The sequence below is a fragment of the Corvus moneduloides genome, chromosome 2, assembly GCF_009650955.1.
Source record: "Corvus moneduloides isolate bCorMon1 chromosome 2, bCorMon1.pri, whole genome shotgun sequence".
In the NCBI taxonomy this organism is placed as follows: domain Eukaryota; kingdom Metazoa; phylum Chordata; class Aves; order Passeriformes; family Corvidae; genus Corvus; species Corvus moneduloides.
The window spans coordinates 943,213-955,974 of record NC_045477.1 but is presented as its reverse complement, the minus strand read 5'-3'; the positions used below and the strand labels follow the sequence as shown (position 1 = coordinate 955,974).

At 46.2% G+C, this 12,762-nt stretch overlaps 1 protein-coding gene across 2 annotated transcripts in view; it reads right to left on the bottom strand.

Annotated features, from left to right (window-relative positions):
• HUNK (hormonally up-regulated Neu-associated kinase) overlaps positions 1–12,762 on the bottom strand; it is a 46,319-nt gene that overhangs the window by 20,979 nt on the left and 12,578 nt on the right. For both annotated transcript variants that reach the window (XM_032094977.1, XM_032094985.1), the window contains exons 2-3: positions 9,653–9,945; positions 1,893–1,948 (exon numbers count right to left, since the gene is read on the bottom strand). In XM_032094977.1, the coding sequence (XP_031950868.1) occupies positions 1,893–1,948; positions 9,653–9,945 (349 nt within the window). The remainder of the gene's footprint in view (positions 1–1,892; positions 1,949–9,652; positions 9,946–12,762) is intronic.

The window sequence follows — 12,762 nt, the reverse complement described above, 5'->3', positions numbered from 1 at the left end:
CCTTGAGCAGCTGGGTGAAGCAAGGGGCTCGAGGCATCCAGTTCTCACCAAAATGCAAGAACAAGCAGTGACTTCAATGTCACACTTTCAATATTCATTTCACCTTTTGTTCTTCCTTTCCCAGCTATTACAAAACCAACATTTTAATTTTTATTGGCTACTCCTGTGTTTGCTGCTGGACAAACCACAGAAACCAAGCTCTCACCCCACAGCAGGTAACGTGAGATGGTTTTGTAGCTCCAGGTCTCTTCTCCCAATCGTGAAAAGCAGCACTTTAATTCCTCCAAACACGTTCTTCACTCCTGAAGAACCTTCCTGGGAAGGACTAGGTGATGACACAACTGATCATTTCTAGTAAGACAGGCTACATAAAATATTGCAACCTTTCTTTTGCTGCAACATCCCCAGTTGGGTGGTGGGATTTAATAGCTTTGTTTTAGAATACACACTGCCTGCAATCTGCTTTGCTTAAACATCAGGCTGCAGACCTGAGGACAATTTATTGAGGCTGTGGAAGATCAAACTGTCTCTTTTCTCTATGCTTCCCACACCACCCACTGCGAGGAGACCTTTCCATGCAGCCGAAGCAAATGGAACTGCAGGAACAGGCCTGAAGTCGTTTCCTTTGGCACATGAGTTTTAATTGTACATGTATCATCTGGGAAGGCCTTGGTTTGGATGTGAAGCTCACAAAGTGTTGTGTAATCAAACACCCAATAACAGGGAAGTTATGTGAGTCCTTTAAATCCATCAGATGTTCATAGAGCGCTGGTGCAAACCATCTGGTCTCACTTATCTGCTAAATCAGGATAATGGGTGGTATCCATGAGTACTGATGAATGATTCATGGTAACAGATCAGTATCCTCCTGACCCACAGCCGCGGTAATGCAGAGTTCTCTTTGCTGTTATTTTCCCAGGCAGTTGATTTGCTACAGAGTAATCACTGAAAGTCCCGGTAGCATTTCCAAACCTGAATTCCCTAAGCAGAACCTGGGTATTTCAGATTTCATTAATCATCCTGCCCTTGTTTGCTTGGACATGCATGTGCTTTATACGTCACAGTGAGTGTCCATTTGACCTGGATGTTTGAATGTTAAGTGGTTTTCACCACTTTTCAGCCCATGAAACTTTCTGAGGAAAGTCAGCTGACTTTTTAAGTCTGCAACCACAGACACTGCTGTTGGCAAAAGTGAAGGCATGGAAAGAAATATAAACAGATGTTTGGCATTTGTTTTATGAAAGGAATATTTTCTTTTCAATGCCCACATTAACATTAATGGAAGTTATGCAAGGCAGTGAGAGACTATACCCACCAATGATTAATCCAAAATGCCTGCACAGCTTGAATGAATCAAGCACCCCACACAACTGATACCTAAATACAATCAAGGCTCTACCGTTGATCTTTTTTATTTTTTAACGGCCCTCTAAACCAATTTTGTACTGGGTGCTGGAAGCAAATTTAACAAATATAAATATAGGACCACATTTTGCCAGCTGCTAAAAATGTGTGCAACTCCCACTGACTTCAGTGGAAGCATATGCTCACGGGGGCAGAATCCAGCCCCTAGCAAATAAGAAACGATCATGATAATAAAATAAACCACTTCTGTGGTGTCAATTCTTAAATTCTTCACCAAGCTCCCGATTTGAATATGAAAGATGTGGGTTTAAGATGTAGGATTATTCCCATACCCAGTTAAAGCTGAATTATTCGGATCCTTTTTTTCACAAAATGCTGTCAGGAACAGCTTGATTGCTATCTATACTCTCTCAGCTCCTCTCTGCAGCAACATTAGCAGTCGTCACATGGAGGATTATGAAGCCTCAAAAACTCTCTTTATAAAACTAACAATTTTAATTACTGGAATTGCCAAACTGGTTTCATACCAATAAGCTTGATATTGTTGTCTTCATCTAGCAACAGATTTTCTATCTTCAAGTCTCTGCAAGAAAGAAAATATTTTGAGTGAGTCTCCAAAATAATGAAGCAGCTTTGCCTCACTCTCATCAGTGTATGTACAAGGCTTGTATATAATCGAATGTATAATGAAAGCAGCACACACAGTTCCACAGCAAAAGCAGAAAGCCCCATGCATCCTGCCCAAAATTAACAGTGCTTTCACACACTGCTTCCCACCTATTCTTCAGGCACAAAATGACATTACAAGCACTTGTCAGTACCTCCTGTAATTAACCAGGCTCTTCATGTTTCTTAAGCACTGGAAGTTTACAGGAAACTTACAAACTGGAAACATTTTAAGTATGTTTGTGGAACTGGAGGTCAATTTCTCATTACTCTTCACAGCCAAAGGCCACAGCTGAAGGATAAACCTGAGATCAGAGGAGCAAAATGTCTGTCTGTCTACAAGAGAGATCAGAATCAGCCTGCTGTGAGGGTGAAGCACCCAAACTTGTTGCAGAGATGGTCACCACTGGTATTCCCATACGCCAGAGGTAAAATCCAAGGCTGAGGGATTGAAATGGTTTGTCCAACACCACACAGAAAATCAGCCCAAAACCCCAAGCTGTGCAGACTGAGCATTAAGTATAATGTGAAAAAAAATCACTTTGGTTGCTACACAGCTCGTCCATGACTTCTAGCAGTTGGCTAAGTCTTCATCACAAGGATTTTTTTGCCCCCATCCAGACAGGAAATATTTGTAACAATCAGCATGCTGGGATATCCACAGCTCAGAGGGGCAGTGATGCTTCTCCCAGCACGCTTTGGAAAAATATGGATAATAAAGCCATCAGGTCTAACTATGGGAAGTCAGTGACATCCGTGGTACTTTGCCTTTGTAAGGCAAAGGCAGTGATGAAAGATGCCTCCATTACAGATGAAGATATTGGACTTAATAAAATAAGACAAGTAAACCAACCAAACCAAGGCAAGTACTTCCTCAAGGAGGGATCTGTGAAAGGAAGACTCTAAGGCTTTTTTAAAATGTTCCTCATTTCATTTCATGCCCATGCTGTGTTTCAAATAAACCTGAGGCAGAAGAGCACCTGCAGGTAGAATGACCCTCACCTCATCAGTAAGACCACAAGGACCTACACAGGAGGGATTTTTGGCATTGAAAGCAGCATGGGCAGGTGAAGGGGGGATTCTGCCCCTCTGAGGTGAGACCCCACCTGCAGATCTGCCTCCAGCCCTGAGGACCAACAGCAGAGGGACGTGGAACTGCTGGAGCCAGTCCAGAGGGGGAATGGCTTCAAACTGACAGAGAATAGGCTTAGATAGGATATTGGGAAGGAATTCCTGCCTGTGAGGGTGCTGAGGCCTTGGCACAGGGTGCCCAAAGCAGCTGTGGCTGCCCCTGGATCCCTGGCAGTGCCCAAGGCCAGGCTGGACATTGGGGCTTGGAGCAGCCTGGGACAGTGCAAAGTGTCCCTGCCCATGGCAGGGGTGGGACTGGATGAGCCTTAAGGTCCCTTCCAACCCCAACCCCTCTATGACTCTGGGGTTATATTCCCTCCTCTGGCAGTATCCTCAGGGGTTATCCCAGGGGGTTATTGCATGTCCTCCAAAACGCATTTCCCTTGTAGGGCAACCAGCGCTGCTGAGAAAGGGCTTGATCCAGGGACAACCTGCCCTGCCAGATGGATCCAGATCAACCCACTTCTGCTTCCCTCTGCTGCCAAAAAAGGGCTTAGTGCCTCATGTCTCACATCTTTATTGCTTGCAGATGGAGGTTTTCACAGACGTTGTGATTGGTCTCCAGGAAGATATCAGGGCCAGGAACTTAACAGGAGAGACTTCCAAAAAACCAGTCTGGGAAAGATAAAAAAAAAATACAAAACGAAAGCCCCCACCACTTCTAAAACCTCCAATTAAACCAAAATCAACAGAAGCACTGCAATGCTCAGTACAGCATCTCAAAGCAAAGAGAAAGACCATTTGGAAGCTCTGAGTATATGAAATATTAGCTAAGAAGAGGCAAGACTTTAAAGGCAAGAAAGGGAAAGATGCAAGCTGTAAGTTGAGGGGGAAAGACATCCAGGCAATCAACAAATGAATGACAGGAGGACTAACCATGAACACCAGAAAAGATATTTTAAAGGATTCAAGGAAAAAACAAAAAAAAAAGAACAAAAGGTAAATATTACAGAGCATTTTAAAGCCATCAGAGGAAAAAAAAATAGAAAGGTAAATATTGCCTCAGTAGAGAGTGCAGGCAAACCTGGTTAAAGCTGTTTACCCATCTGTCTGTTCTCAGCAGATTTGCCAGTGAGTGCTAACTGATCTAATGGTCCACCCCAACAGGAAAGCACTGATTTTTGGAGCAATACCAGGAGCCAGGACAACAGGCTTTCCCACATTTCTCTTTGTGGTGGTACAACCCAACTGCATACCTGCTCTAGGACCCATTTCCATGAACATCCTAAATGCTTCACTAGGTCAGTTCTGTCCAGTACAAACTTTAATTATCTTTCACAAAAAGAGACTTACCTGAGTTTGCTCCAAAACTTGTGGTCCAAACTATTCACCAGCTTTCACTGAGTGTCTTACTTGCCTTTTATTTTCCAAACCCTTTATCATACAGAGCATGAAATTCAGGCCTCCAAACATTCTTGGGGGCAATGGTGTTTCTTTTTCCACTGCAACAAAGCATGGACTCTGGACACTTTCAGTTTCCCTCCCTGAAGTAAATCTGATCTTGTTCCTTCACTGTCACAGCTCCTCAAAAAAACACAACTAAAGGATTATTTATGGGTTTTCCCCCATAAGTAAATTCTCAGCTTTCATTGCGGGAAAAACTTAAAATACCCTCAGGCACTAAATGCAAAAGGAACAAGAAGTGCTACCTTTGCCTAAGGGATCAGTTCCCTGATGCTGAGAGTCTCTAACTACGGGACAAGTCAGTCACATCTAGGAATAATGAAGGCACGCAAGGAAGGCCAAGCTGCATTCCCACAGTGTGGAGAACCAGCAGATATTTATGTCTTCTCAGCTCATGGAGCTGGCAGCACACAGTTGGCATTCCCTGGATCTGAAAATACACCATCTTTATGGGCTAAGTTTCTTTGGGAGTTTGTTCTGCTGTCGATGGGGCTGATTTATCTCTTTGGACCACTCTGGAAACCCCAACTGCAGCCAGTGCCTGCAGTGAGGAACACAAGTGGATCCCTGGAGCGAGTGACCCCATCAGCTGCTCCCAGAGCAGTTTATTCCATGCCAGGGCAGGCAGCAGGCTGCAAAAGGCAAGTTTTGCATTTCACACTTTATTTCTTGTCTGGGGGAGGAAGGATGAGAAAGAAGGTTTCTCCAGCAAGCAGCTGCACAGCAGCAGTTGTTGGCTGCTCTCTCCTGAATCTTATTTTTGATCACAACAGCACCACAGAAAATCACTCCTTAACTATCAACCCTCAAGGCCACTTTCATGCCTTGTGCAACAGCTGGACAGGTTGCAGAGACTTGGGTTCACCACCACACTTATGTATCAGTATTCATTTCAAAGGCTTTGATAGCAAAATGTTATTGAGCCCAATTCTTCTGTCAGTAACAATGTCACTGGATTCCATGTGGCTGCCTCTGTCAAAGAGGAATCCAGTCCATTGTCTTCACTAAAATGAAGTTTAGTTTGTTTACACCAGAGCACTCCAAGAGAGAATGCCCAAAGGTAATTCCGAAATCTGAAATAACATGGAAAGACAAAGCAGCTCTGCACTTCAAAAGGAGAGTTTGTTCTGTAGAGCAGGATCTGTCATAAATATTGCAGCAGCAGCCAGACTACTGGCACTTAAAATTAATAGGCTGGAAGTTATCAAAGCCAACATGTCAAACAGCAGGTACCAAATGAGGAATCCTGTGGCACTCCGAGCAACTGGATCGTGTGGCATCACCTAACTCTGCCCAAAACCACAGGGGTTTTTCATCTCTTTCAAACTCCTGACCTGCTTCTAATCACCAAATGGCAGTGAAAGGCAGGAATCTGCTGCCGTGAGGGCCGAAAAAGGGGAATACAGCAAGCCATCTCTGCTACCAATACACTATTCAATTCCTTTCTTTGACAACCTGACAGTAATTGCATTGAATGGGACTGAATTTTGTAAAAATGACTTTAAAAGGGTTGTTGAGAATTTCCTGTGGGATGCAGTGGCAAGCACCAAGGCTTTCACTTCATTTTCCCTGCTGTCCTTATGCTCCCAGAGGGCTCATTGCTCATGCTGCTTTTTGACAGCATGAAGGCCTATGTAAACACCCTCTGCCAAGAGAAAGCTCCACCAGATCCTGCCATTTGGTTCTGTTTTCCTCTGTCAGAGGAAAAGATAAATATTCCTACCTGATTCACAGCTGAGCTTGTTACAAGTATATTTTTAGCAGCAGCCAAACAGCTCTCCTGATAGAGGGAAAGAAACCCAAATGATAACATGAAATTATATATAGAAGAGTGGCATTTTGTTTTCAGCAAGCAGCCGAGGAGTTCTGAACCCTGGGCACCCCTCAGCAAAGATGCAGCTTTTGCACTCTGGAACTTGCAGACTTCATCCATCTGAGCAGATGACAAAGTTGGAATTTTAAAATACATCTATACAGTCAAACATGAGTTTGGAGGTGTTTTTACATCTCTAAATAAAAATGAGGTTTCTTGAAGTGCTTCAATTTTAGGCTGTTCACACATCAGTGCCTCTTAACAAAAGCATTTCCACTGAATTCTGGGTCCCTGCTCTTGCCCAAAGACCAGTGCTCTGAGTGCTTTTCTGCCATGCCAAGTCTGGATAGTAAGCCATGCAGCTTCCTGAGTAATACTCATCAAATAACATCAGCAAATTTCACGCAACTTTATTCCATCTGGGGTTTTTCATCCCAAGCCGAACAGGGTAAGCCATAGACATTATTCCCCAAATAATGCAGACAAAACCTATGGTTTTCTTTTGCAATAGAAAAGCCAATAAAAAGCTTTTCAGGGCCCTGCCCCGTTCCATGGGAAGCATTTGGAGAGACAAACAGCAGCCCCTTTTCTGGCCAAGGGTGCTGCAGTTTCTTCCACACGTGGCAAACTCGAACGCCCCCGCATCACCACGCACATGAAAATGCTGGTATTTTTACCTGCTTTAAAAATAACAACAACAACAGAACACTGCCATTGCAGCCAGGCAGAGAATGAATCAGACTCCTGCACTATTTTTTTCCTCCCTCAGTAGCTGATTGAGTAGCCTGTTTTTAGAGCTGCCACAGTCAGAGGCCCAAGATGCTGAAGGACAACTCCTGAGGTAATTGTTAATTTCTCTCCCTCTCTTGCTCAGAGAGAGCCAGGAGAATAAAACCAGATCACACTACCAGGGCTTTTCCTGCATCTCTACACTGCTCTACACACTTGGCTTGCAGAAGAAGGCAACACATTGAACGGGTTAAGCCAGAGAAAATACTTGCAGATATGCTGCCTGTGATTCTGTCAAGTTCTATCATTTTAAGCAGAATTAGTCCTGCTCATTCACCGTGGGGAAGCCTCCCAAGAAGCAGCTCAGTGCTGCAGAGTGATCCGAGAAACAGGGTGGATGGAGGAGGCTGCCTTTGGGGTAGGGATTAATTCAATGCCACAGGGCTGGACAGACAGAGCTCAGCTGCCAGAGGAAGCCCAGCACTGTCACTGTTCTCAGGGCTGCTGCCTCCTCCCACAGCCTCTGGAGCTGTGCTAAGCTCACAGAGGCAGCAGAGAGGGAAGGAGTGAGAGCCAAACCTGCAGGATCCACATGGGAACTCAGGCTCTCCCTGGGCCCCAGAGCCTTGCCCTCTTCTCACCATAACAGCCTGTTGATTCCAGCTTGTGCTTGGGGAACAAGCTATTTTTGTCAAAAACGTGGGTTTGAATCCTCTCTGAAAAAGAAGGCAATCAAAGCCAAGCCTACCAGCCCCCTGTAAGTGCCTTGGCCACTGTGCAGAGGGTGAATTTTTCAGGGACAGGAATTGCTGCTGCTGACCCAATCCTGCTGTTAAAAGCTAAACATATTCATCTGTTCCTGCCTTGTTTTCCTCTGCCCATGTCAGAAACTTGATTTATTTCCTTCATCTCTCTCTCTCTCGCTAAATACTGGGTATCAACTGATCCCTGACAGCAGTAAGTGAACTTCTTCCTTGTCCTTGCCTCAAAACTGTGGGGTTAATAATTTAAAGAGATCAGCAGTTTTGAGGCTGATAGAGAACCTGCTGGCTGCTCAGATATTTATATTACAGTGGTACCTGAAATGTAGCTTGAGGCAAGACCAGAGGTGGCCTGTGCACACACAGAGATCCAAGACAAAAAAAGCAGCTTTCACAGAGCACATGGAGTTCCACCGAGCCAGATGCACCCACGCCGCACAGTGGTGGGCAGCTCAGCACACAGCTGGGCACAGCTGCAGGAGCTGGCTGTGGGCAGCTCCCCACCTTCTGCACAGTCAGTGAAGCCAAGGAGATGCAGACCCAGATCCTCAAAAGCATTCAGATGTCTGACTCCTACAACGTGCCCACAGAACCCAAGAGGATGGGGCCTACACAACTTGCTCAGCATCATACGGGAACTGTGTGGGAGTCCAGACTTAACACCAGCTGGCCCAAATTTAGAAAGCAGAGCCTCCTTCTTAGCACAACGCCCTATAAATACACCTAAGAACAGGAGAGGAGAGATGCTGGCTCCAAAGGTCCAGCCAGCCCACCATCCTCCTGTCTCCATAGCAGCCAAGAGCACAGAAGCAGAGAAAGGTACAGGGACAGGCAGTCACATGTGACACCTCCACCTGCACTCTTCCAGATCTCCCACTTGCTGCTCAGGGGCTTCAGGCAGAGGCAGCTACTCCTTGTTCATCAGGCTTCTCTCTGCTGAGCTTGTCCTATTTCCCTAAAGCCCAAGTGAACTCCTAACTCCACAGCATCCTCCTGCCAGGAGATGCACATCCTGCTCATACACAGAGCTCAAGGAGCGTTTGGACAACGCTCTCAGGCACAGGGTGGGATTTTTGGTGTGTCCTGTGCAGGGCCAGGAGTTGGGCTGGATGATCCCTGTGGGGCCCTTCCAACTCAGCATATCCTGTGATTCTGGGGATGAAGGTCCCAAAGAAACAAAGTGATGCATCGCAGCAGCTCTGGCTCTCTCCATCCTGTGAGGCCCTGCTGAGGTGATGCAACAAATGCAAAGAGCAGGGAAGCAGAAGCCAGGGATTTCAGCGGTCCCACTGAGCCTTTGCCCAGCCCTGGCACTGCGAGGCTTTGGGCAAATGAGCTCCTCTCCCCACACTGCCATACTTCCACCAGTGAAGCAACAGGCACAGCCACCTTGTCAAAGAAATAGAGAAAGGATTCATTAGCTTGTGTTGGTGCAGAGCTTCGGAGAGGCAAAACAGTGCTTGCAGGGAAAGGGCCCTACTTCTGGACTGCACAGGCTTTATGGACACAGAACCACAGAATATCCTGGGTTGGAAGGGGTCATTGAGTCCAGTCCCTGGCCATGGAGTCAGCACAGCTCCTGAGTGCTCACCTGAAGCTGCTTAAGCGCCTTCTGCAGGCAGTTCCTAATGCCCAAGATAAGAGCATCCAAACGACACCATGAAGAGCAGCCAGAAAGCTCTCAGGAACATGTTGTTATAAGGAAATCTCCTTACAGTACAAATAAATGCCACTTCGAGGATCTGATCTAAACTTTCCCACCAGAGAGGCTTTCCCAAATTACCTGTGCACGACTCCTGCCCGGTGAAGGTGCTCCACTGCCAGGATGAGCTGCCGGATGTATTTGCGGGCTTCGTGCTCCTCGAGCCTTTTCTTCTCGTAGATCTTGTGCATCAAGTTGCCGCCAGGGCACAGCTCCATGACCAGGTAGTAGCTGTTCTCAGTTTCCAGTATATCCAGCAGCTGGGCAATATTGGGGTGGCGGATCATTTGCTGGATCTGCCCTTCCCGCCGCAGGTTCTTGGTGACATAGGTGTCCTTCTTGGCTCTTTTCTTGTCAATTACTTTCACTGCCACCTAAGGAGAAAACAGGAGAGGGGGCTGTTAGCTGTCACATCGACGATTTGTTGCTCTAACCTTGTAGAAACAACCATTAAAAAAAAAAGGAGTCAAAAGGATGTCCCTCTCAGCTGGCACACCATGGCTTCAGGCACAGCTGCACAGGTCAGAGAGTTCTTCTGACCCCCCTGACTCGTCCATCCTTTATTTCCTTGTCCAACGACAGTCAAAAATTATTGCAGGGAAACCAGTAACAAAGGAGAGGAGATGATCCCACTAACCATCCACAAACACTTGACACGCTTAACACTGGGCATTTATTGCAGCTGTTCACTCAGAAAGCCTCCAGACTGGTGTTTACAACTTTGAAGTGTCGCTTTTGGCTTTTCCCGGCTTTGAATACACAACTGGAGATGATATCCCTCCGTGACAATTTTCTTAAACTATAGTCAAGCGTTGGCTTTGCATGATTAAACAGGATAAAAACACACTATGAAAAACAAAATCATTTTGGTACCACTCTCCTGGCACATTTGTTTTTTCTGCTTTTTCTCTCTTGTGAGAGCTGGAGAGGGACTTGGGACAAGGACAAGCGGAATGGCTTCCCACTGCCAGAAGGCAGGGCTAGATGGGATATTGGGAAGGAATGCCTGGCTGTGAGGGTCGCGAGGCCCTGGCACAGGGTGCCCAGAGCAGCTGTGGCTGCCCCTGGATCCCTGGAAACGTTCAGGCCTCCTGGTCATCTGCACCTACCCTTTGACACCAATGCCTTGGAATTGAAGGGTAAAACTGCAGGAATTGGGGCTTCCTAGTGTGTGCTAGGAGCCAGGACACAGTATTGCTGAGTGTGTTATTGGCTGAATGTGTGTCTGCTAAGGAAAGATCATTCTGATGACATAGCCCTGATAAAGAGGTAAGGCTGAACACCACACACGAGAGCTGCTGGGTGAACTCAGAGCGGCATCAGAACCATAAACACCTGGGGGCTACATTCCTGACTACTCACATTAAAGAGACAACATTTAGTCATCAGATAAAACAACAGGTAAATCAGCTTAATTTTGCCATTTCTGAAAGCCTCAGGTGATTCACCAAGGAAAGGGACTTAAATTAGTACATTCTTTCATCCAACAAGATAGAACTGAGCACAGAGGCTTGCACAGATTATTTAGACAGCAAACCACAGGATTTACTCTGGTGAGAACAAACAAACTCACAGGTTACAGAAACATGACATGCCGCACTGTACGCTGGCAACACAATGCAATCTGTGCAAGAGTTAAAAAAAATTTAAAAGCTGGTATTTTCCACAGCTGCAGGGTACAAAACATGGAGTGGTAACAGTACAGAGCAGCAGTCTATTATTCATACTGGTAAGTCACCCCCAACTCATTGACGAAAAAAAAAGCACATTACACGTGCCTTAGCTCAGCTCTGGAGGTGGAGCAACCCCCTGAACCCAGAGCCAACCACGTGACTACTTAAGGACTTCTCCATCATCACCAAGAATTAGCTTTCTATGCCTTAAGGACAAACTTTCCCCTTAATTTTGAAAGATACCTGGTCAGGCACCCCACCAATCCCAGCAGACAAGCAAAGCAGGGCTGGGATTCACCCCAGCTCTGAGCGACCTTTCCCCCTTCAGGACCCCTTCCTTCAGGTCCAAGAGATCCCCCTGCACAGCTGACAGAGCTGACCAAGGTGGAAACAGCAGATTTGTTCCAGCAATACCCTGTTCTAGGGATCAAACTCTGCATGGAGCTACCCCAGGGCTGACTTAGCTAAATATCCCTGATTCTGAGTTCATCCAGAGGTAGACCAAGGCAAGTGAAGACCAAATGTGCCCAGACAGATTTAACACACAGAGCCTCCTGTGCAGCGTAGATATGTGTGCATGCACCTGGAAATTTCATTCAAGCAGAAGGAAAAAGCACTCAGTAGAGAAAATTCTGTAGATGTTGGGTAATCATAAAACAAACACATTCGAGCTTTCACAGCCTACTCAAGACATGCCAATTACTCAGCTTTGCTCTCCCAAGCTTCAAGTAGGGGCTCTTTGTTTCTGCATCATGCCTACCTCCTGACTTGAGTTCCTGGCCAATATTGGCACAGAAATAAAAAAATAAATGATAAAGCAAGTAATTACTCTCAATATGTAGCAACAGTGGCTCTTGACATTCAAGACTCTGCTTTTGGCTAAACCTCTGCTGTGTAAATAGATAACTGGTTTAGGTTATTCTGTGTTATGAGATACAAAGATGAGTAATAGCCCGTATTTTTGGTTCCCAAGTCCTAGAATTACACTGTTGGAATGAATTACTTTCCTGAAGTTTATGGTGTGACACATCATATGAGCAATTGCTGCTTCTCTCAGTCGCCGCACTAAAATAGTCCAGGCTGGGCTAAAGCACACGAGTGCAGGTGAGGGCAGGGTGAGCACCTCTCTCCTTGGAGTAGAGGGTGATGCTGCCTGCAGAAACAAGCAGCTGAAACTCCACCACGGGCACGTGTCCTCACCCAAACACCAGCACGTGTCCCACACACACGGGCACGGGGGACTGGTGCCAGCTCCTGCTTTAGGAGGGCTTGTGAATCTCAGAGAGAGAGAGGCGGGGGAGGGTGAAGCTGACTGGCACCAAACTGCACAAAAACAGTCACAGCAAGGCCCTGAGGAAAAAAATAAACCTGAGAAGGAACAGCTTAAAGGACCAAACGTTGCCTGGAGAAATCTGGGAGCCAGAGCTGCTGCCACCAGAGAAGACACATTTTGCATCCCCTTTGTAAGCAGTATGGAATTGCCATGAAGCAGGGAAGAGGGTCACACTCATCCTAGGA